Source organism: Scyliorhinus canicula, chromosome 1, assembly GCF_902713615.1.
Source record: "Scyliorhinus canicula chromosome 1, sScyCan1.1, whole genome shotgun sequence".
Taxonomy (NCBI): domain Eukaryota; kingdom Metazoa; phylum Chordata; class Chondrichthyes; order Carcharhiniformes; family Scyliorhinidae; genus Scyliorhinus; species Scyliorhinus canicula.
In genome coordinates, this window is record NC_052146.1 from 111498491 (window position 1) to 111523879 (window position 25389).

Genomic DNA, 25389 nt, shown 5'->3' on the forward strand with positions numbered 1-25389 from the left:
GTTGTTATATGGCCTATCACTGAGCTTTCTGTTCTGCCCAGGACAATGATACATGTGAAGAGTGGGAGAGACATGAGGCGCTGTATGAGGATGTTACAACTCAGGAGCGGACAAAGGAACGACTATATGAGGAAGAAATTGAGCTGAAATGGGAGAAGGGTGGGTCCGGCCTCGTGTTTTACACAGATGCCCAGTATTGGCAGGAGGAGAAAGGAGGTAGGTTGGGGCACAGGGATTGTTGGGGTGGGAAAGGGCATGGGTTAATAGTGCCAAGAATTGGCAGTGTAGTGATCAAGTAATCACTGGTTTCAGTGGTTGACTTCTGTTGCTTTCTTTCAGATTTTGACGAGGAGACGGCAGATGACTGGGATGTCGATATGAGTGTCTATTATGACAAAGGTTAGTTTGGATGAAGGGGTTGTTTTTTTAACTTTTTGTCTGTTTTGTGTGGCATTAGAATTTGCCGTTTTATGCTCCTGACTCCTCCTCATAACTCTCCACAAATGGAACGGAGAAATACTCTGGTATGATTATTAGTAAAACAGTCTGAGACGAATTGTGTTCATGAATAATAACGGAGTATAAATCTACACATCCAGTAAAATGGTTATGTTTTAAGTGGTTTTGCTTTTATTCACAGTAGGATAACCAGGTTGCCACACTGTTAACCAGTTGTCAGAGTTTATTGCAAAGGTGTTGCTTGCTCACTTTTCTAGGTGAAAGAGGGGGGAATCTCCCAAGTGACTCTAGTGATGTCACCACGTATCACGTGACAGAAAGATATTCCTCCGCTTTTACTCCTGTAGTGCGACGACAAATATTGACAAACATTAACTTAAACTTTTACTCATGATGAACCGTGATGATTTAACCAAGTAGTATTATTATACAATTATTTTTATAACGTGTGTGCGATATAGCACAAGGGTCTCTTAGATGGACGTTGGTTCCGCTTAGATAGAATCCATCGTTCAGGAGTCTTTGTTCTGAAACTCTTGGTAGCCTGTTCTGTGCTGGGCTCAGACACATCATCTAAAGAAGTTGGTTCTCCTTCGTCTTCAACAGCTGCAATTGGTTTGACTATTATAGAATCTGCCCTCGACTCAGTTGTCATCGTAAGTCCAGGGATTTCCTAACCTTGAATGTCTGACGTTTGATTTCAGCTGCCAACTCCACAAATTCTCATTTTGACATGAGGATTTGATCGGTGTCTCATCCAAATTCCCTCGTCATCAGTTTGCCCCGTATAAGAAATAGTCTTTGCGAGTATTGTGGCAGGTACCCACTTCTCACCTAAGGAGCAGTTTCTAGTCCAAACTATTTTGTTTTGATGTCTGTTTGCAGCGAGTAAAGTGATTTGATACTGTAGCTCCACTACGGTAGAAGTGTCGGATGGTAAGAGCAAATCAAACTTTGTTCTCAGCTTCTGTTTTAGAAAGAATATTGCCGGTGAATTTTGGGTTGTCGCATGGGCAGTGTTTCGATTGGAAATGTGGAACTTGTTCATTCTCTTAGACAACGGCCCTTCGTCCTTGTAGGCTTTGGTGGCATTCTTCAATGACTACCGACCTCTCCGCCAATCCATTTGTGGAAGGATGGCAAGGCGCAGTTGTTTTATCTTGTATCCATTGTTCTGAAAGTAGTCCACAAATTATGTTGATGTGAATTGAGTTCCATTATAGATGACTAGTTGTTCCAGTTTGCAAACCGTGCAAATACCTTGTCTAGACGCTCGATTGTCATTTCCGTATCATGATTTCGGGCCATTTGGAATGTGCATATGCTGGGAAAAGAAACATGTATCCTTTGATTAGACCCAAATCGATATGTACTCTGTGTCATAGTTGCTTTAGCCAACCCCAAGGGTGTAGTGGTTGCAGAGGGAGAGTATTTTGTGTCCCAGCATAAGACTGACATTGGCCTACTCTTTCTTCAATCTGTTCATCTCGTCATGGCCACCAAAAATAATTCCTTGCAAATTCTTTCATATGTACAACTCCTGAATGTCCTTTATGGAGTTGTCCCAGTATGTGACTCTGCAAGCATGGAGGAATTATGACTCAAATCCCCCATATAAGTATTCCATTTTGTATCATTAATTGAAGTTCTCCTGTTCGGTACGGCTTGAATTCCAGATTCTCTCTTTGTTTATCTAGTGATATGCCTTTCAAGATCATGTCCACGACCTTCCCCATCACCAGATCTGACCTTGAGTCTTTGCACTTGAGTTGCAGTAACAGGTATACTATCCATCTTGGAAAAGTACTCGTAGTTCTCCTGTGATTTGGCTTTGTCTCGCATTGAAAAGGTTGTCCAAATAACATGGAACACTGTTGACACCATTAAGGATTTGGTCCATGGACTTTTGGGATAGGGCAGATGCAGACGTTATTCTGAACGGTAGGAGCTTGTACTGGAATAGTTTGAAAATGTTGCAGGTCCTCTATTAATGGCAAGGGATACTGGCCGGCACACAACACTGACTTAATCGTCATTTTTTTCCAATTAAGGGGCAATTTAGAAGGCCAATCCACCTACCCTGCGCATCTTTGGGTTGTAGGGGTGAAACCCACGCAAACACGGGGAGAATGTGCAAACTCCACACGGACAGTGACCCAGAGCCGGGATCGAACCTGGGACCGTGGCGCTGTGAGGCAGCAATGCTAACCACTGCACCGCCGTGCTGCCCAGTTAATCATTTTAAAGTCACCACAGATTCTTACTGAGCCATTTGGCTTTATAACTGGGACAATTGGGGTTGCCCAATCGCTCGTCATCACACTCTCACTCCTTCTTTGATCGATTCGCCAAATTCCACTGTAACTTTCAGTTTGATAGCATATGGCACAGTTCTTGCCTTTAAGCAATTAGAGGTGCTATCAGGTTTTATCTTAAGTCGCACTTCGACTCCGGTCATTTCCCCCAAAACTGTTTTCAAATATTATTTTGTACTTTTCAAAGTTTCTGTAATGTGTTCTTTCCGTCAACCAATCAGCTTGACAATTTGTGGAAAGTGTAGGAAAATTTCCTTTTACCACATGTAATGGCAGTTTTTCAGATTGACCATTTACTTCAACTTGCTCCAAGATATAACCCTTCACTGGGTCCACCTCTTCTGTGTAAATTCTCAAGATTATATCAGATGGTTTTAATGGTACATACTTGAGTTTTTGCTGCAAAGGTGTGCAGCTGCAAAAGATACCCCAGCTGTGATAGGTAACTTGTTTCTTTCACCGTTTACCCTTTTATTTCTTTACTTGCTCGTTTTCTAGGTTTTGATTATTTTAATTGACTAGTATTACCATCGACAAGCTGGCTGAAATATTTTTTTAAATTCCCGCCTCTGACTCTCCAAGCACTCCCAGGTTGCGGTCAAATACTAAACAAAAAATAAGGAACGGTCCAGAGTGCTTTCTTTTAATTAAAAAATTAATATACACCCTTAGCAAAGGCTAAAAATCCATATCCAACAGCCAGGGTTTAAAAAAAAAAAAATTTTGTTTTTACAATTAAGAGGCAATTTAGCGGGGCCAATCCAGCGGCAGGTTTAGTGCTTGTACCATTTGTTTTTTGTAAAAATGTATTGTGAACTGTTTTAATAATCAGAGTATCTTCTCCCCCCCCCCCCCCCCCCCCCCCGTACATTGGTACTGAGGGGAGGGTACCCTGTTTCTCCAAAACAAAATTAGTGTTTGTACCGTTTGGCCTTGTATACATTTTTACTGTTTTAACAAAAAGATATGGCCAATCCACCACATCTTTGGGTTGTGGGGGCGAAACCCATGCAAACATGGGGAGAATGTGCAAACTCCACACGGACAATGACCCAGAATTGAACCTGGAACCTTGGCGCCGTGAGGCGGTAATGCTAACCACTGCGCCACCGTACTGCCCTCAACAACCAGGGTTAACGCACTTCAATTGGTGTGAGTGGTCTCCAGAAAATTGATCCTTGACTCGAGGTCCAAATCTGATTTGTTTCTTCTAACAATGTTACTGGAAAAACATCCTTGTTGCCAGCTTTGTCTTTATGCTGTTTTGCTTTTATTTCCCAGCAGAGACAAAAGATAACCAGGCTGCCACACTGAAGGTTACTGAACCAGTTGTCAGAGTTTATTGGAGTTTTTGCTTGCTCACAATCCTAGGGAGAGGGAAATCTCCCAACTGCTTCTGGTGATGTCACCACGTATCATGTGACATACTATACAGAAGGACATTGGTTACAACACTTTTTAGAGTACAATAATTTATTTTCCAATTAAGGGGCAATTTAGCGTGGTCAATTCACCTACCCTGCACATCTTTGGGTTGTGGGGGTGAGACCCACACAAACGTGGGGTGAATATGCAAACTCCATATGGACAGTGATCTGGGGCTGGGATCAAACCCGGATCCTCAGCACCGTGAGGTAGCAATGCTAACCACTGTGCCGCCCAATGGTTACAATACATAAGTGGTAATAGAAATGTAATTTTTGGGTCATGAGGAATCGGCAGTAAATTAATGAGACCACACTACAGGACACCGAAATAGCATGGAGGAGGGGAGTGTGCATAGAGCATGGGCTGTAGAGTCTATGTTTCTTTTATTTCACCATGTGATGCAGGTGCTGTGTATCCTGCAATGTGTAACAGCGTGAATTCCTGCTTCCTTAGGGCAGAGATGATTACAAGATTGTTGCAGAAACTCAGGACAATGTGCAGATTGCTTGATCTGCCTGTGCAGTGACCTTTACCCACAGTAAATTTCTGCTAAATCAAAGACTAGTGTGAAATTACTTTTTGAATTTTGCACAGATGGAGGAGATAAAGATTCCCGGGATTATGTGCAGATGAGATTGGAACAACGGCAGAGAGAGGGTGTTGAGAATGTCTCTGTGCAATCCCCATGTATCGGAGGCTTTGAAAGACATACTAAGGTAAACATGTTTTCTTTTTTATTGATTACTCAGTATAGTACTAAATGATGTTTTTTGTTTAAATGTATGTATTTAAATAGTTGGCTTTATTCCAAACCTCCCTACAAACTTAAATCATTGGCTGGTCCTTGGTACTCTTGACATGAAACATGGAATAAACAAATATTAAAAATGCAATCCATGTAACTTCAAATTCTTTGGACTTTAAATTGTTTTTTAGAGTACCCAGTTTTTTGCTAATTAAGGGGCAATTTAGCGTGGCCAATTCACCTACCCTGCATATCTTTTTAAGTTGTGGGGGTGAGACCCAGCAGATATGGGGAGAATGTGCAAACTCCACACGGGCACGTCCATTATTGTGGGAGTGAGCCTGTGGTTGTTGCAGATGGGGGCATTGGACATTTCGGTTAGGCCGAGGTTTTGCCTCATTTGGTACCACGTCCGGTGTGTGGCTACAACCACTGGGAATTTGGTCTGGGCTTGCTTAAACAGCAGTCCCCCCAGCTTTGTCCCTCTCCTCTGCGGATTCACAAGGAAGATCTTGCTCTTGCTCAGGTTAGGTTTGTAACCTGAGGCGGCACGGTGGCACAGTGGTTAGTATTGCTGCCTACGGCGCTGAGGACCCGGGTTCGAATCCCGGCCCTGGGTCACTGTCCGTGAGGAGTTTGCACATTCTCCCCGTGTCTGCTTGGGTTTCACCCCCACAACCCAAAGATGTGCAGGGTAGGTGGATTGGCTACGCTAAATTGCCCCTTAATTGAAAAAAAATAATTGGGTACGCTAAATTTATTTTTTAAAAAAGGTTTGTAACCTGAGAAGGCTCCGAGCTCCTTTAAGAGTTTCGTTATGCTCTCCATGCTGGTCTGAGGGTTCATGATATAGAGGAGGAGTTCATCCGCGTAGAGCAAGACTATGCTCTCTGACCTCCCTTTTAGATACCTCTCCAATCCTTCGCTGCTCTGAAGGTGATCGCCAGTGGCTCAATTGCCAGGGTGAACAGCGGCGGGGACAGCGGACATTCCTGCCTTGTCCCTCAGTGAAGCCGAAAGTATCTAGAGCTGGTGCTGTTTGTCTGTAAGCTCGCCAGACAGAGAAGACACCGGGGCCAGGTACAGCAGTTTCACCTAGGAGGTGAACCCTAGCCCAAATCCAAACCGTTCCAGTACCTCTGAGATACTTGCATTCAACTTCTTCGAAGACCTTTTCTGCAACCAGGGAGATGATCACTTTTGGTGTTCTGTCTCCGGATGAGGTCACTACCGTATTCGATGTTAGCTGCTTGCCCTTGACAAACCCTGTCTGGTCCTCCATGACTACCTCCAGTTCTCCAGTCACCTCACCAAAAGCCTTAAACCAGGATCTTTGCGTCTACATTAAGTAGTAGGACTAGCACTCGGTTGGGTCTTTATCCTTTTTGGGTATCGGCGATATTGAGACTTGTGCCAGTGTTGGCGGCAGGGTACAGCTTACTAGTGAGTCTGTGAACATCTCTTGCAAATGGGGGGCCAGTGCTGGCGTGAACTTTTTGTAGAAGTCCATCGGGAATCCATCTGGTCCCGGTGCCTTCTATGCCTACATGGAGCTGATACTCTCCATGACGTCCCCAGTTCTAATGGTGCTTCCAGGCCCTGTCTCTTATCTTCTCCCCATCTCTTATCTTCCCCCCATGACCGGCATGTCCAGTCCGTTGAGGAACTGCTTCATCTTCGAGTCCCCGCCGGGGCTTGGAGGTGTACAACACTTCGTAGAAAGTTGTGAAGGCTTCATTGATCTTTTCTGTCAAAGTGACTAGCCTGCTGCTTTTGTCTTTAACCTGAGCTATTTCCCTCATGGCTGCCTGCTTTCTCAGCTAGTGATCCAGCAGGCGGCTGGCTTTGTCTCCATGTTCATAAAAGGTCCTCTGTGTCTAGCGGAGCTGGTGCACTGCTTTTCCCGTGGCGAGCAGGTCGAAGTCCATTTACAATTTTTCCCCTCCGCCAGCAATTCCACGGTTAGGACCATGGAGTATCGCCAATCCATCTTCAGTATGGAGTCAACCAGCTGTGGCCTGGCTGCCCTCCCCTCCCTGTCTTTGCGTGCCTTGAATGCAATCATCCGCCCCCCCCCCCATCCACCGCCTTCAGCGCCTCCCAGAATGTGGAGGGTGAGACCTCCCTATTTTGGCTGTTGATTGCATTCCTGTCTGTGGTCTGTGACACCCGATTGCAAAATGCCTTGTCGGCGAGGAGCGCCTTGTCTAGACTCCATGGAGGGTCATAGAGCCCGGGCCATCCCCAACCATGCATCCACCTAGTGTGGAGTGTAGTTGCTGATTACTCAGCATTCAGCTCCCATTACCCCTGGAAGCACTGATTTGCCCACTATAAAGAAGTTGATCCTTGAGTAGACCCTGTGGACCTGGAAAGGAAGGATAACTCTTTCTCCCTTGGGTACGTAAACCTCCAACGTTCTATCTGCTACTTGAAGATGTTCAGCTCCCTTGCCATATTTTTGTTAGTTTCCCCGATTAGGGGCTGGATCTGTCTGCCCATAGGTCCTGCACACAGTTAAAGTGCCCTCACCCCCCCCCCCCCGTCTGTGTCTATGTTCCAGGATTTCTGAGTTGGTTTTCTTTATGAAATCCGTGTCATCCCAGTTGGGGGCGTACACATTTACTAGGACCACAGGTGCTCCTTCCAGGATACTTCTAACCATGACCTACCGTCCCCCTGGATCTGTAACTGTCTTTGTCACCGTGAAGGCTGTCCTCTTGTTAAGTACTAGGCAACACCCCTAGACCTAGACCCATAACACTATTTGTACATCTGGCCCACCCATCTCTTCCTTACCCGCAGTGAGTCTTTCTCCTTCAGGTGACTCTCCTGGAGGAAGTTAACATCGACCCTCAACCTTTTCAGATGGGTGAAGACTGGAACTGACCATTAAGACCCCTGATTCCCAGGTGACTATCTGGATAGGGGGTTTCTGTCCTCTCCCTCCTGTGGGATGCACCCCTGCTGTCCACGGTTTCCCTTTGGGGGCCATCCAAGATAGCCACATTCAGCGTATTTTCTATGTGGCAACATCCCTGCACTCCGGGTTTCCTTTTGTCCAGGGACACCCAAGTTGTCCGTCTTTGCCATTCACTCCATGTAGCTGGGCCCCTGCACTCTGGGGTTTCCCTTTGCTTCGGGGTCCACCAAGATAGCCGTTCTTGTTGCCGCTATTTTCGCTACCACCATGTGCGACCTGTCGTAGCCAATTTTCTGACTCCCCCGTTCCCCTTCTTGGATCACAACTGTTTACAATCTATATAAATGATCTGCAAGCAAGAATAGAGTGTAACAGAGCAAAATTTACGGTTGATACTAAAATAGGTGGGGAAGCAGGCAGTGAAGAGGGGATAAAGATTTTACAGACGGATATAGATAGGCTAGGAAATTGGGCAAAACTTTGGCAGATGGACTTTAATGTGGATAAGTTTGAGGTTATCCATTTTGGCTGAAAAAAATAGGCAAATTATTATCTAAATGGAAAGCATGCACATTCTCCTCGGGTCTGTGTGGGTTTCACCCCCACAACCCAAGATGTGCAGGGTAGGTGGATTGGCCATGTTAAAATTGTCCCTTAATTGGAAAAAAAAGAATTGGCACTCTAAAATTGGTTTTAAAAATTTGGATAGTGGATTCAAAATGCACCTGGGCAGAGGGATCTGGGCGTCTTTGTTTATGAATTGCAGAATATCTGTACAAAAGTACAACATGTAATGAGAAAGGCAAATGGAATGTTAGTGTATATTGTAAAAGACTGAGGTATGAAAGTAGAAAAGCGCTGTTGCAATTGTCAAGGGTGTTAGTGAAATCACATCTGGAGTATTGTGCCCAATTTTGGTCTCCTTATTTGAGGAAGGATGGGGTAGCATTGGAAACAGTTCACCAGATTGATTCTGGGAATGAAGGGATTAACGTACGAGGAGAAATTAAACAATTTGGGCTTGTACTTGCTGGAGTTTAGAAGGATGAGGGAGGATCTGATCGAGGTATATAAAATACTAAAAGGGATTGATAAAGTAAATGTAGACCAAATGTTCCCCCTTGGAGCAATCTAGAACAAGAGGTCACAGATATAGGTTGATAGACGGTAGATTTAAAACTGCGATGAGGTGCACTACTTCTCGCAGAGGGGCGGTGAATTTGTGGAACTCACTGCTCCATAGTGCGGTGGAATCTGAGTCATTAAATGGTTTCAAGTTCTCTAGTTTGGTGGGGAGAGTGAAAGCCGATCTCGCAAGGTGAGATGGTCTCCCTCTGTCACTGGCGGGTCGGGTACAGGCGGTTACAATGAATGTGTTGCCGCGATTTCAGTTTATTTTTCAATGCCTACTGATTTTCCTGCCAAAGGTTTTTTTCAGAGAGATTGAGGGAAGGATTACCTCGTTCATATGGGGAGGGGGAGGGAAGTTGGCCAGAGTGAGAAAGGTGCTGCTACAGAGGGGAAGGCAGGCAGGGGGTTTGTGTCTCCCGAACCTGATGTACTACTACTGGGTGGCAAATGTGGAGAAGGTGCGGAGCTGGGTCAGAGGGATTGATTCCCAGTGGGTCAGAATGGAGGAGAGTTTGTGCAGGGGGTCATGACTGAAAGCACTAGCAACAGTGCTGCTCCCGATAGCTCTGGGGAAATACTCAGGGAGTCCGGTAATAATAGCTTCATTGAGAATTTGGAGGCAGTTTCGCCAACACTTCGGGTTGGGGGCAGGGTCAAGGGAAATGCTGATTCAGGGGAACCACAGATTTGAGCCAGGGAAGTGGGATGGAAGTTTTCGGAAATGGGAGGAGAAGGGGATTAAGACGATAAAAGATTTGTTTCTTATGGGTCGGTTTGCAGGATTGAATTTGCTGGAAGCGAAGTATGGGTTGGAGCAGGGAGAAATGTTTAGATACATGCAGGTTCGAGATTTTGCCAGAATGGAGATACAGAGCTTCCCAGAGGAACCGGCCTCCACATTGCTGGAGGAGGTGCTCACGACAAGGGGACTGGAGAAGGGGGGTAGTGTCAGCGGTTTACGGAGCTATTTTGGAAAAGGATAAGGCACCACTGGAAGGGATCAAAGCAAAGTGGGAGGAAGGATTGGGAGAGTTTATCGAGGAGGGGTTCTGTTGCAGAGAGTAAATGCCTCCATCTCGTGTGTGAGGTTGGGGCTGATACAGCTGAAGGTGGTATGCAGAGCACACCTCGCGAGGGCAAAGGTGAGCCGATTCTTTGAAGGAGTAGAAGATGTGTGTGAGCGTTGCAGGGGGGGGGGGGGGGGGCGCGCTAATCACGTTCATATATTTTGGTCCTGTCCAAAGCTTGGGGAGTACTGGAAGGAGGTTTTTAGTGTAATTTCCAAGATGGTGCATGTGAAGCTGGACCCGGGTCCCCGGGAGGCCATATTCGGGGTGTTGGACCAGCCAGGGTTGGAAACGGGGGCGGAGGCAGATATCGTAGCCTTCGCATCGTTGATCACCCGAAATGCGGATCCTGTTGGGATGGAGAGCAGCCTCTCCACCCTGTGCCCTGGCGTGGCGGGGGGACCTGTTGGAATTCTTGATTCTTGAGAAGGTTAAGTTTGAACTGAGGGGAAGGATGGAGGGGTTCTACAATTCATGGGCATTATTCATTATGCACTTTCAAGAACTGGATAACACCGAACATTAGTTGGGAGGGTTGAGGGGAGGGGGGTGGTGTGTGTTAATGGCGACTATGGGTGATCCCTGATTCCTTTTTGTCATTTGTTTAGGTAAACATACGAGCTGATGTTTGGGGTTTGGTGGGAGGATGGAATCGTTGTTATTGATATGGGGATTGACATATTAGTTACTGATTATTGTTTATTGTTGGTGGGTGTATATTTGGGAGAAAATGTGAAAAAGGAGAATAAAAATAATAAATTTTAAAAATGAAATGGTTTCAAGTGGCTTTGAAATGAAAATCGCTTATTGTCACAAGTAGGCTTCAAATGAGGTTATGTGAAAAGCCCCTAGTTGCCACATTCCGGGGCCTGTTCGGGGAGGCTGGTACGGGAATTGAACCCGCGCTGCTGGTGAGACCAGGAAGAGATCAGCCATGATCTGATTGAATGGCGGAGCAGGCTTGAAGGGCTGAATTACCTACTTCTGCTCCTAATTGTTATGTCTATCCTGTCCTCTTTCTGCCAGGCACCCCTTCTGCCAGGAGCTGTGCCGTAACCCCAACCCCCTTCGCCCATACTCCCCTGCACTGGCTTGCCCACAAGTGTGGTGCCCCCCTCCAGGGAGCAATCCGTCTTCCTCTCCCCCCCCCCCCCCCACCTATTTCTGCCCCTCTCAGCTCTCACCACCTTCCTGTTGCTCAAAAGGTTGAAAGCAACAGTTTAGTCCAGCGCAAATGTCTCTTTCTTTAAAATGAGTTTGCCGTCACTGTTCATAGAATCATAGAATTTACAGTGCAGAAGGAGGCCCTTTGGCCCATCGAGTCTGCACCTGCTCTTGGAAAGAACACCCTACCCAAGGTCCACACCTCCACCCTATCCCCACAATCCAGCAACCCCACCCAACACTAAGGGAAATTTTGGATACTGAGGGCAATTTAGTATGGCCTATCCACCTAACCTGCACATCTTTGGACTGTGGGAGGAAACCGGAGCACCCGGAGGAAACCCACGTACACATGGGGAGAATGTGCAGATTGCACACAGACAGTGACCCAAGCACTTTTGGCGCTGTTGCTACTGCCTTCCCCTGATCTTGGTATTGGTACAGCTTCACTAGTAAGGCCTTGCTGCTCACCCTCTATAGGTTTTGGCCGATTGATCTGTGGGCTCTGATTTGGACAAGCGCTCCCTTCAGACCAGGTTACCCAGCATCTGGGCTACATGCTCCGTGGGGTTCCTGCCCTCGATGCCCTCCGGCAGGCCCACGCTACAGAGGTACTGGCGGCGCGAGCAATTATTCTGGTCCTCCACCGTCCCCTTCAGTGCCCCTTGCTTCGCCATCGACCTTGCCACTTCTGTTTCCACGGAGGCGATTAGGTCACTTTGGTTGGTCCCTGCTTTTTCCAGGTCCCCGATTGTTGCCTGCTGTGCCGCCAATCGTCTGTCTTCTCCAATGCCACCTTGAAGGGACCAGGGTGTTCACAACCGCTGCCTTCACTGTTGCCACCATTTCCAACTTGATGGCATCTCTGCCTTTCTGAAGCTCCTGAGTCATTTAAAAACAAATGTTTTTCCAATTAAAGGGCAATTTTTTTAAATTTAGAGTATTCAATTTGTTTTTTCCAATTAAGGAGCGATTTAGCATGGTCAATCCAACTAACCATAACTGTGGGTTGTGGAGGGTGAAACCCACGCAGACACGGGGAAAATGTGCAAACTCCACATGGACAGTGACCCGGGACTGGGATCGAACTGGGTCCTCAGTGCCATAGGCAGCAGTGGTATCCACTGCACCACCGCCCTAAAAGGCAAATTAATGTGGTCACCTACCCTGCGCACCTTTTGGGATGTGGGGGTGAGACCCACAAAAACACCAGGAGAATGTCCTCGGCACCGTGAGGCAGCAGTGCTAACCACTGCCCACCGTACCATCCAGCTCCTGAGTCATGAGGTCCGTCCACTCGCGTATCTGTGGATAGTTCAGCATGGGTCACTGAACTGGGCAACGTCCCCTGGGTTTGGCCGGCTCCGACTTGATCCTCATGTTTGCAGTTACCGTTCCTCCTCTCCAGGCATTTGCAGACCCTGCCATACTTTCGGGATTTGGAGTTATTGCCGGGCATTTCTCAATAGTTGCGCTGTCTTATGAGGTGGGGGGTGGGTGGAGAGGGAGAGATTCAACAGGTTTGATGGGCTATTTTCGTACAAAACATCGTTTTTCTGAGTTCCCTGGGAACAGCCACCTTCTCGCTATCGCTCAGCACATCCCTCTCACCAGAATTCCCCCTTTTTGAATAATGTTGATCAATGTGTGTTCTCCTTACCCAGGGAGTCGGCAGAAAGGTGATGGAAAAGCAGGGGTGGAGGGACGGACAAGGTCTCGGCTCCAACAGTTCTGGGCTGGCTGATGCTCTGGATCACGATGGGCAGAACCCGAAGTGTAAACGAGGATTTGGGTATGTGATACAAGTGGCTCTTTGTCAGTGTGGTAGGGGTGGAATCCCAGAATAATCTGCTGAGAGAAAGCATCTGCTGGTGACTGGGTTACAAAGAGTCCTCCACAAGTGAGTGTCTTTGCTGCATGAGTCTCAGTTGTGTACAGGAAACTCATGTTTCTCATTGAGTGAAATTCTGCTGAGTCTTCTTGTTTTCATACCACATTTATTCAATGAAATACCATGCAGCGTGTCTCTCCACCCCTCCAAGAGAGGGGGGGGGGGGGGGGGGGGGGGAGGCTGATGAAAGGATGAACTTGCATACATTATTTCATTAAATGGTTACAATCTCAGCACAACATGATAGTTTTGAGACTGGATTTTGTGCTCAAGCCTCTGAAGTTAGAAATTGAATAATCTCGTCCTTCTGACTCAGACTACTCCTGAGCCAAGCCGACACCCAATATGCCAGGACACAGCTTCAGTTCATCACCCTGATGCTACCATGGCGATCATCTGAATCTTTCTTTCATCAGCAGGAACAGAAGAGCTATGGATGGTTATGATTTATTTGAAATGCCCTCACTGATATCCATTTGTTGTTGTGACATTCTGACTCTGCAGGTATCACGGAGAAAGAATCCAGAACTTCCAACCAGTGAAGAAAGTACGTCGACAAACCAAGCATATGATTTCAACTGTCTATGATCAGCCTGAGGAGATGGACCAGGGTGACATGCTGCTTCGGAGACAGCCAGTGATCAGCATGAAATACAGAGGGGATATGAGGTTTGTTAAAGGGTCAGAATTCCGCAACCGCACCCAGTTACCCTGGTAATAACATTCTGTGGCTGCTGGTACATCCTGGGCAGAAGCTGCTATTTCTGTGAAATATATTGTTAGGTTCTTGGTACTTGCTGGTCTTTGACACTTACAGTGCAGCAAAGGGTTGACAGAAATAGTGGTTAAGATCACCCCAATGCCAATGCAACATTGACTATAGATCAGAGTACAATCTGGGACTATGGTCTGTATTTATTGTATGAAGCAACTGAGGGATTCAATTAAGTTCTGGCAAAATTAACAGAACAAAAACAATAACAACTGTTTGTATTTATATAGTGCCTTTAACATACCTCAACAGCGCCTTTTAGGAACACCCTCAAAAATATAGTCTTCAGGGATGTGCATGATGACAAGCCTCAGACAGGAAATGTGCAAGAGACTACAATTGAAAGAACCAAGTATTTGGGGTCAGATGGATTTGTAGGAGAAGGTTTAGAGATGGGAAAGGAGTGAGGCCATGAAGAGATTCGAAGAGAAGGTTGAGACTCCCCACCCAAGGCAACTAGTCCATCCAAAATAAGTGCCTGTTTTCATCAGGTTTCCCCTGGCAAGGGCGGCATGTGGCGCAGTGGATAGCACTGGGACTGGGGGCGCTGAGGACCTGGGTTCAAATCCAGTCCCTGGGTCACTGTCCGTGTGGAGTTTTCACATTCTCCCCATGTCTGCGTGGGTTTCACCCCCACAACCCAAAGATGTGCTGGTTAGGTGGATTGGCCATGCTAAATTGCCCCTTAATTGGAAATAATAATTGGGTACTCTAAATTTATATAAAAAATAAGAAAAAAAAGTTCCCCCTGGCCCCTATAGGTCAAAAGATAGTTTTGGATGGGAAATGCCATTCAGCCCATTTAAATTCATCCATCAAACAAAATCATAGTTATTTCCTCATCTCTACGTGTGTTGATTCCATGTGTTGTTGATTGAATTTTCTGATAGTAGTTTTCATTTTCCTGTCATGGAAATGAACCGGTGTCCCTAGCCAACTTCTAGAATTTAATGAAATAATAGTTTAGGTTAACATTTTCAATACTTTAACAACCTGGGGGTAACGATAACTGGGGCTGGTTCAGCACAGGGCTAAATCGCTGACTTGGGAAGCAGACTAAGGCAGACCAGCAGCGCGGGTTCAATTCCCTTACATACCAGCCTCCCCGAACAGGCGCCGGAATGTGGCGACTCGGGCTTTTCACAGTAACTTCAGTTGAAGACGACTTGTGACAATAAGCGATTTTCATTCATGTTCCACCTTGCGTACCTATATGCAGTTATTTTGCACGTGCCTCATTACCAGACTGAATAGCCCAAATCTCTCCAGTTTTAGGCAGCACGGTGGCACAGTGGGTTAGCCCTGCTGCCTCACGGCACCGAGGTCCCAGGTTCGATCCCAGCCCTGGGTCACTGTCCGTGTGGAGTTTGCACATTCTCCCCGTGTTTGCGTGAGTTTCGCTCCCACAGCCCAAAGATGCGCAGGCTAGGTAGATTGGCCACGCTAAATTGCCCCTTAATTGGATACTCTAAATTTATTTTTACGTGAGGGAGGGGTATAGAACTGTTTATTTAATGTATATTCTCTTTTTGTATAATGATCACAGCCACCTAGTTTTGTTAAATATTTTCCTTTTATTTTTCTGTTATTGGTTATGTAAAAATTCTGTTTGAAAAAAGCTTTAATAAAAACAAATTTAAAAAAAAATTATTTTTACAAAAGTCTCTCCAGTTTTTCCAACTAAAACTGTCACACTGGAGATCAGTGTCTTCTGACATTGGCTCCAGTGTTCTAGAACATAGAACATACAGTGCAGAAGGAGGCCATTCGGCCCATCGAGTCTGCACTTACCCACTTAAGCCCTCACTTCCACCCTATCCCCGTAACCCAAGAACCCCTTCTAACCTTTTTGGACATAAGGCCAATTTTAGCCTGGCCAATCCACCTAACCTGCTCGTCTTTGGACTGTGGGAGGAAACCGGAGCACCCGGAGGAAACCCACGCAGACACGGGGAGAACGTGCAGACTCTGCACAGACAGTGACCCAAGCCAGGAATCGACCCTGGCGCTGTGAAGCCACAGTACTAACCACTGTGCTACCGTGCTGCCCTAATGCCCTGCTGTTCTAATGTCTCTCTTGTGTTTTTACAATCACTGAAACCAAACAAGGAGAGTTCTGACCAGAGTCTGTAGTTTGATCACCTTGTACCTGTGGCCTATGTTGTTCCAACATCCCACAGGCACTGTTTGTTGTTGCTTTGCATTGTTGGCCATGTGGACTTTACAAAGCTACTCAGCTTCACCGTGAGCTGATGCACTGCACTGCTGTTTATGGATTTTGAGTGCAACTCATATTTCCTTCCCATCTGCGCTATTTCACACTTGCCTGCACTAAATTCTAGTTCCTTTTAGAATTATTGAATGGCACAGTTAAAAAGGTGACTATTTGACCCATGGAGCATGTGCCAGTACTTTGGTAGAGCTAACCAATTAATCTCATGCCCCTGTGCTTCCCCCATAGATCTCATTTTTTCCCCAATTTTCTTTTGCAAATTACTATTGAATCCATTCTACCATTCTTTCAAGCAGTGGATTTCAGATCGCAACTCACTGCATAAACATGTTTCCCCATTGTTTTGGCCAGCTGGATATTTTGCTTAGCTGTTTTGTAATTTTTCAGCAGCCTCTAACAATTTCACTGCTACCCAGCTTGGAATTTTAACCAATGCAAATTTGATCATTTATACTGGGTTTCTAAATTGTGCATTTATATACCTGCACTGGGTATTAGTGATTAATGTACTTGGAGCCCTTAATCTCTATGCTCAGCCACTGTTCCTAGCTCCTTGCCATTTAGAAAAAACTCTGATCTATCTGTCCTAGGTCCAAAGTACACTTCCCATGTTGACGGCGCAATTGTGACAGATGGAATTCAATGTTCCTTTGAAACATTCTACTCCATTTGCACTATTGCCACCTAACTTGATGTCATGCAAACTTAAGATACTGTACATGGTGTAAAGCTCTACCCCAGTATGCTTGAGTAGACTTGGCCACCAGTTGGTGGCTAAAGGGTGGAGGTGCACTGATGGAGCAAAACCCAAAGCTGACAGGATTCCAACTAATCCTGGAAGTGGACATGAAACTGTAGAAAATGTAAAAATGGTGGGAGAGATAAACTAGCAAGTCTATAGGCCTGTTTTGGGGAAATTACGAGAATCTCGACAGTGACTGAGCAATTGGACAAACATGAACTGGTCAGAGAGAGCCAGCATAGATTTGTAAGGGATATGTTATACCTAAAGAACCTAGTTGAATTTTTTTGAGGTGGTAACTAAGGTGATGAGGAGAAACGCCAGAACTGAGTGCTGAGTCCAGTCAGTGTGATGGAGGGTATTGTAAATAGACACTTTATTTTGTATAAATAACAATGAGAAAAATATTGCAGATGCTGGAAATCGGAAATAAAAACAGAAAATATTCAGCAGGCCATTCTCTCCACATATGCTGCCTGTCCTGCTGAGTATTTACAGTTCAGTGTACATTCAGATGGTTTAATTTCAGGAAAAATAATTTTGTGCATAAAAATAAAATATTTTCCTATTTAAATATAGCGTTTAATGAAGATTTGTGAATTTCTAACTGTTGAATATATAATGGAATTTGCAGATTTCCCTTCAGTCTGGGCGTTGCAAACTATTTTACTTTACTGATATAATGCCACATCTCTCAAGTCCCCATGGGCTAATTCAGGTATTGTCCCCAATTACTGAACAGAATGGACTTCAAACACAAACTAATTGAAAACAGCATTCACCCATGAGCATCGTCGTTGTGCAATACACATCCTTGTAGGATTTTTGGAAAATCCGAAGTCATTTTTATAATTAAATAAACCTAACCATTCCCATTTCCAACCCATTGCAATTCTTTAAATGAAGTAATAAAAATGCTCAAATAAAGTGAGTCACATATATGCCATCTTATGGCACACCTGGCACCACGTGGAACGGGGGAGGATATACTATCCCGGTGACCGTAGCCCTCAACTTCTACGCGACGGGGTCATTCCATGGCGCCAAGCGGGGACCTGTCCGGTATCTCACAGGCATCGGTGCACCAGTGCATCCGAGCAGTAACCGACACCCTGTATGCCATCGCCGACCGGTACATCCAGTTTCCAGAGGACCGCTCAGTCCCCTTCACGACCCCTCCGGCACCGGACATAGCACAGAGACATCTAGATTTGGTGTAACAGTGACTTCAATCGTGACATTCACATACAAGTGCCCTAGACCATATAACTAAGCTGTGCCCTGCACCCGTGGCAACTTACTACATGTCAAACTTCTTTGCCTTAGGGGCCCTACCACTAAGCCTTGGTGTTTCCCCAGACGGTACAGCAGGAATGGAGGCGGACTGCCGAAACTCGTGCCCTGCGATGTGGCTCCCCGTCGGCGCGCGTTTCCTGGGGCGGCCTGGTTGGATGGGCCAGGCTGTTCAGTGGGCGTGCTGGATGGCGTGGTGCAACCCTGTCCTGCCCGCTGCCGACCAGGGACGGAACGGGGGAAGTCCGAGTGTTCCGGGACCTCCCTTGTTGGAGTCACCGGGACGGGCCCCAGAAACCACCACCTCCCTCGGGGAGCCCAGTGGCCCCCGGGCCTCACTATGGGACGGTGGTGTGAGCGGAGACGAGCGCCGTGCCACCACCGACACCTGGCGCTGCCAGTCCTGGAGGCCCGCTGTGATATCGACCAGGGTCTGAACGTTCGGAGCAATGGAGCTCAGGGAGTGCGCCATCCCTGTCAGTGACTGCAACCTCCCGCTGGGCTTGTGCAACGCCATCCAGCACGTGCGCAAGGCCGCCGATGCTCTCAGCGATGGCCTGCTGAGACTGGGCCATGGCCTGCTGAGACTTGGCCAGACCCCAGAGTGCGGCGGCAATGTCCAGCTGGCTCTGGCACATGGCTGCCTGTGAGAGGGCAGCCCTGACCTGGGCAACGGATGATGCGTGCACATGAAGCCCCACACCTTGCAGAACCTGACCCATGGCCGAAACCGTTGCCCCCTTGCCTCCACAGCGGACACCACCCGTGCGGTGTCGGCCTGGGTGGCAGCCATGACAGGCACCACTCCCTCCTCCTGGACACGGATGGACTCCTCCAACTGAATCCGCAGATGCTGGAAGGCGGCCGTCATCCCGTTGTCCACTCCCTGGGTTTCCAAACACATCGTGTCTGTGGGTGGGTCTGGTAAGTCCAGGAACCCGGGAATTGTCTGGGCGGCAGCTGGGTGCTGGGCCTGGCCTGCCCTCTGACCGTCCTGCCCCTCGGCTGCTCCTACCTCCACCTGCTGTACTGTTTCGGTTGTGTGGTGCGCACCAGTCAGTGTCCCAGAAGCCTCCTCACTAATGTGCCCAACCGAGGTGAGTGTATCTGCGATGATGGAGGGTGTGGGTGACAGCAGTGACGCAAGGTCCATGTCCTCATCGGACCCCTGGTCTGGAGTCTCCTGGGTCGAGCCTTGGACCGATGGACATTGTCCCCGGCCCATGTGAGGTGCTGTGTTCGGTCGGTCCATCATCTAACTGGCTGTCCTCTGTGCGTCACTGTTCAGAGTCCCTGGTCCTCTGTCTGTCACTGTCCTGGCTCTCCGTCCTCTCTTCGTTCGTCTCATGGCTGTCAGTGTCCTGACTGTCCGTCCTGTGTTCGTCAGTGTCGTTTCTATCGGTCCTCTGTGCGTCCGCTTCCTGTGCCCCGGCCTCGGAAGAGGGCCCTCCTGTCCGTCTTCCTTCCCCTCCCTGGCGTGCGTCCCTGTGGGCGGATGAACTTGGACCTGGATGGCGGGGACTTCTCCAAGAAGTTCCTGGACGATCGGCTGCTGGCCCTGGAATACACAATAAAGCATGTATCGTTAGACACGCGGAGTCGGGTGTGAGGGGGTGGAGAGTGAGACGTGGGTGAGGGGCAGTGTGGGGGTGGGGGGGATGAGGGAGTGTAGCCAGGCAGGGGAGTCTCACTTGGTACTGAGCCTCCGGTCTGGCATGATGCTACCTCCGGGTGGCGGCTCCCACAGCGAGGTCCAGAGCCCTCTGCTCATGGATGGTGAGGGGATGCAGCACCGCTGCTGGCCCCTTTTCGGGGCCTGAATCGATGCTGCCGGCGGCCCGTTCGCACCGTCGTGAAACGTGATGGCGTTCACGACAACGCGGACACTCTGACTCGCCATCGGAGAATCCCGCCCTTTATACCTGTGTTTGATACCACCCCCTCTTTGCCCCCTATTGATTTGCAAGTTTTAAATTGTGACATCTGAATGGTGGTCTTTATTATCACTCACATTGATATCTGACTTATTGGCTTTATTCCCCTTTGCAGTCTAGCTGAGAGGCTGGTATAAGGTTTCACCGCCAAGCTGACCTTGACTCAGAACAATGCAAGCTTGTATTTCAACTGCAGTTACAATATTTTTAAAACTTGGATTTTAACTATTTCCCTACACTAATAAAAACTGAAAATGTTGGAATCACTCTGGTTTCGGGCCTCAGTAGAGACGGTCAGTTTCAGGTGGATGACCTTTCACCACAACTATTGTGACTAAATGTTTGTAACTGGTGCTGTCAGAAACCATTGCCTTACCCATCAGAAGACACGCATTAGGAACAGGAATAGACGATTCGGTCCCTCGAGCCTACTCCATAATTTAATAAGATTATAGCTGATCTGATTGTAGCCTCAACTCCACTCTTCCACCTATCCCCATAACGTTTGACTCCTGTTGGTCAAGAATCAATCAGGGGCAGCATGGTGGCGCAGTGGGTTAGCACTGCTGCCTCACGGCGCTGAGGTCCCAGGTTCGATCCCGGCTCTGGGTCACTGTCCGTGAGGAGTTTGCACATTCTCCCCGTGTTTGCGTGGGTTTCGCCCTCACAACCCAAAGATGTGCAGGGTAGGTGGATTGACCACGCTAAATTGCCCCTTAATTGGAAAAAATGAATTGGGTACTCTAAATTTATATTTAAAAAAAGAATCAATCCACCTCGGCCTTAAAATCATTTATTGACCTTTTCTCCATCGCCCTCTGGGGAAGAGTGTTCCAACGATTCACGACCCTCAGAACTTTTTTCTCATCTCCGTCTTAAATGGGAGACCCCTTATTTTTAATTGGTGGTCCCTCGTTCTAGTCTCTCCCACAAGGGGAAACATCATCTGGGTACCCATCCTGTCAAGTCCCCTCAGATAATACATGTTCCAATAAGATTACCTTTCAAATCTTCTAAACTCCAATGTATACAGGCCTAGCTGTCCAACCTTTCCTCGTAACATAACTCCCCAAGCCAGATATCAGTCGAGTGAACCTTCTCAGAACTGCTTGTAAAGCATTTATAACCTTTCTTAAATAAGGAGATCAAAACTGTACACAGTACTCTGAATGTGGTCTCGAGTTAATGTGTAATTGGCCCCGCTGATTAATCTGGTTTGGACACTCTCCCACCTGATCTTATCAATTGATGGGTGCAGCCTCTATTCCTAGTTTGTTGGGTAGAAGGAATTCTTCTTCTTGAGATACTAAGATATTATTTGAAATGTGATTTACCTTAAATGTAAGGATTAGTCTATACGGTTGAATGTCCTGCTTGTGTTTGGGATCTAGATTCATTAGGATGATGCCGTCTAAGGGACCAGTTTCTATACAGGCTGCTGCTTGGGCTAGCAGGATAAGGGAGTAACCTGGAGAAGAGAACGATCTAACTTCCTCTTAAGTTAGTAAGATGCCACCAAGACCCAAGATCAACTTTAATTCAAAAACAAATGAAATGTAAACCTGCTTCACCACTGTTCACATGAATCATTGAAATGACAGAATAGAAGCTGGGAATTTCTGGGCAATAAATGGTCTATCTGCTGCTGCCAGAGTTGTGTCGGCCTCAGACTAACATATGTGTGGTGCTGACGTTTATGAATGTGGTTAGCACTAGCTAAACCAGAAATGACCTGTTATGGTAATCATAATGAGGAAGAACTTATAATGGAGATGATCAATAAAGATACCAACATCTGTCACTGGGAAAATGTTAAGAGTCCATTATAAAGGATGTAATAGCACATTATTGAGAAGTATCTAATAATCAAGCAGTCAGCATGGCTTCATGAAGGGGAAATTATGCCCGATAAATTTATTAGAATTCTTTGAGGTGGTAACGAGTACATAAAGGGGAACCAATAGATGGAATGTACTTGGATTTTCAAAAAGTGTTCGATAAGGTACCGCACAAAAGGCAAATTAATAATAAAAGTGTTCATGGTTTTGGGGGGTAGTATATAGCATGGATAGAAGATTAGCTAACTAATAGAAGACAGTTGGGATAAGAGGGGCATTTTCAGAATGGTAACCTGTAACAAAGTGCCAGAGAGATAAGTGCTGGGGCCAATTATTTTCAATATATTAATGACTTTGTTGAGGGAAGTGAATGCACTATTGCCAGGTTTGTGGCTGCCACACATAGGTAGAACCAAGTGGTGAGTATGACACAGAGTCTACAAAGGGTTATAGACAGGTTAAGTGAGTGAGCAAAAGTTTGGCAGGTGGAATATAATGTAGGAAAATGTGAAGTATGAAGTTTGGTAGGAAGAATAAAGGAGTTGAATATTATTTAAATCGAGAAATACTGCAGAGGGATTTGGTGGTCCAAGTACATAAATCACAAAAAGCTAGCACGCAAGTTCAGCCGGTAATAAGGAAAGCAAATGGCCTTCTTTTCAAAGGGAGTGGAGTATAAGGGAAGTTTTGCTAAACTAGTTAGCACTAGTAAGACCACACCTAGAATACTGTGAACAGTTTTGGTCCTCTCGTCTACGGAAAGATATACTGGCATTTGAGGCAGTCCAAAGAAGGTTCACTAGGTTAGTCCTGGGTATTGAGGGATTTTCTTAGGAGAGGTTGAGTAGGTTGGGCCTGTACTTATTAGAAGAGTGAGAAGGGACTTTATTGAGACATACAGGATTGTCAGCGGGCTTGACATGGTGAATGCTGAGAGGTTGTTTCACCTTGCAGGCGGGTCTGGGACGAGGGCGTAATCTCAGAGTAAGGGGTCACCCATTTAAGACAAAGAGGAGGAATTACTTCTCTTTATTTTTAATGTTTGTATTAAGGTGTGTGGTATATATATATAAAATATATATATAGAACGATATAGCGCAGTACAGGCCCTTCGGCCCTCGATGTTGCACCGACATGGAAAAAAAAAACTAAAGGCCATCTAACCTACACTATGCCATTATCATCCATATGATTATCCAATAAACTTTTAAATGCCCTCAATGTTGGCGAGTTCACTACTGTTGCAGGTAGGGCATTCCACGGCCTCACCACTCTTTGCGTAAAAAACCCACCTCTGACCTCTGTCCTATATCTATTACCCCTCAATTTAAGGCTATGTCCCCTCGTGCTAGCCACCCCCATCCGCGGGAGAAGGCTCTCGCTGTCCACCCTATCTAACCCTCTGATCATTTTGTATGCCTCTATTAAGTCACCTCTTAACCTTCTTCTCTCTAACGAAAACAACCTCAAGTCCATCAGCCTTTCCTCATAAGATTATCCCTCCATACCTTACCCACCACAGACGTTAGGCTCACCGGCCTATAGTTACCGGGGTTATCTCTACTCCCCTTCTTGAACAAAGGGACCACATTTGCTATCCTCCAGTCCTCTGGCACTATTCCTGTAGCCAATGATGACCTAAAAATCAAAGCCAAAGGCTCAGCAATCTCTTCCCTGGCTTCCCAGAGAATCCTAGGATAAATCCCATCCGGCCCCGGGGACTTATCTATTTTCACCTTGTCCAGAATTGCCAACACTCCTTCCCTACGCACCTCAATGCCATCTATTCTAATAGCCTGGGTCTCAGCATTCTCCTCCACAATATTATCTTTTTCTTGAGTGAATACTGACGAAAAGTATTCATTTAGTATCTCGCTTATCTCCTCAGCCTCCACACACAACTTCCCACCACTGTCCTTGACTGGCCCTACTCTTACCCTCGTCATTCTTTTATTCCTGACATACCTATAGAAAGCTTTTGGGTTTTCCTTGATCCTACCTGCCAAAGACTTCACCTGCCAAATACTTCTCATGTCCCCTCCTTGCTCGTCTCAGCTCTCTCTTTAGATCCTTCCTCGCTTCCTTGTAACTATCAAGTGCCCCAACTGAAACTTCATGCCTCATCTTCACATAGGCCTCCTTCTTCCTCTTAACAAGAGATTCCACTTCTTTGGTAAACCACGGTTCCCTCGCTCGACCCCTTCCTCCCTGCCTGACTGGTACGTACTTATCAAGAACATGCAATAGCTGTTCCTTGAACAAGCTCCACATATCCAGTGTGCCCAACCCTTGCAGCCTACTTCTCCAACCAACACATCCTAAGTCATGTCTAATGGCATCATAATTGCCCTTCCCCCAGCTATAACTCTTGCCCTGCGGGGTATACTTATCCCTTTCCATCACTAACGTAAAGGTCACCGAATTGTGACTAAAACACCTAAACCCCGGAACCTGCAACAACCATTCCTGTCCCTGCTCTATCCATGTCTCTGAAATGGCCACAACGTCGAAGTCCCAGGTACCCACCCATGCTGCCAGTTCCCCTACCTTATTTCGTATACTCCTGGCATTGAAGTAGACACACTTCAAACCACCTACCTGAACACTGGCACCCTCCTGCGAAGTCAAATCTGTGCTCCTGACCTCTATACTCTCAATCTCCCGCACCCCCAGAACCCCGCATCCAGCCCCCTCAGAACAAACCTGTGATTCCCACAAATCTGAGCCCAAACTGAGGCCCCTCCAGCCTCAGGTGCTGCTGCCGTTGTCCCCACACCCTCAGGGCCGCCACCATTACTGATTTGTGGAGTACCTGGCCAGCGAGAACAGCAGAGGCACCGTTCCCTCTGGAACGTTCCCAAGCTAGTGCCCTTACACTGCCTTCATCTGCTCCCATTCCGACCCCTCCCCCAATACCCACTTCCTTACATGGCTGTATTTGCTGCCCAGTAATAGTTCATTAAATGTGGCAAGGCCAGCCTGCCCCCCTCCCCACGTCCCCTCTCCAGCAGCGCCTTCACCCAAGAGGCTTTCCCGCCCACACAAATACCAAGATCAATGTATTGACCGTCCTAAAAAAGGCCTTTGAAATAAAAATCAGAAGGTTCTGAAACACAAAATAAAAACCTTTGGAGAAACATCATCTTCACAGACTGCACCCGTACCGCAAATGACAGGAAATACATCCCACTTCTTAAAATCTCCCTTCATTTGCTCCAACACAGCCAAATTCAGTTTATGTAGCTGCTCCCATCCCTGCGCCACCTGGATACCCAGATACCTCAAGCTCGTTCCTACTACCTTAAACGGCAGCTCGCCCAGCCTCCTCTCCTGCCCCCTCGCTGGATCGGAAAGACCCCACTCTTCCCCATGTTTAGCTTATACCCAGAGAACCAACCAAATTCCACCAAAATGTCTATGATTTCTCCAATATTTTCCAATGGGTCCGATATGT

At 46.8% G+C, this 25389-nt stretch overlaps 1 protein-coding gene across 2 annotated transcripts in view; it reads left to right on the forward strand.

The window, feature by feature from the left end:
* The window catches only part of gpatch3 (G patch domain containing 3), a 38530-nt gene extending 16900 nt beyond the window's left edge, over window positions 1–21630 (forward strand). The window contains exons 3-8 of one of the 2 annotated variants that reach the window (XM_038797669.1): window positions 42–216; window positions 340–399; window positions 4797–4918; window positions 12897–13024; window positions 13628–13792; window positions 21489–21630. In XM_038797669.1, coding sequence (XP_038653597.1) covers window positions 42–216; window positions 340–399; window positions 4797–4918; window positions 12897–13024; window positions 13628–13792; window positions 21489–21564 — 726 coding nt within the window. In that variant the 3' untranslated portion in view covers window positions 21565–21630. Of the gene's footprint in view, window positions 1–41; window positions 217–339; window positions 400–4796; window positions 4919–12896; window positions 13025–13627; window positions 13793–20212; window positions 20250–21488 lie in introns of those variants that run through there. The other variant, XM_038797677.1, reaches the window with a different exon arrangement.
* The last annotated feature ends 3759 nt before the right edge of the window (window positions 21631–25389 follow it).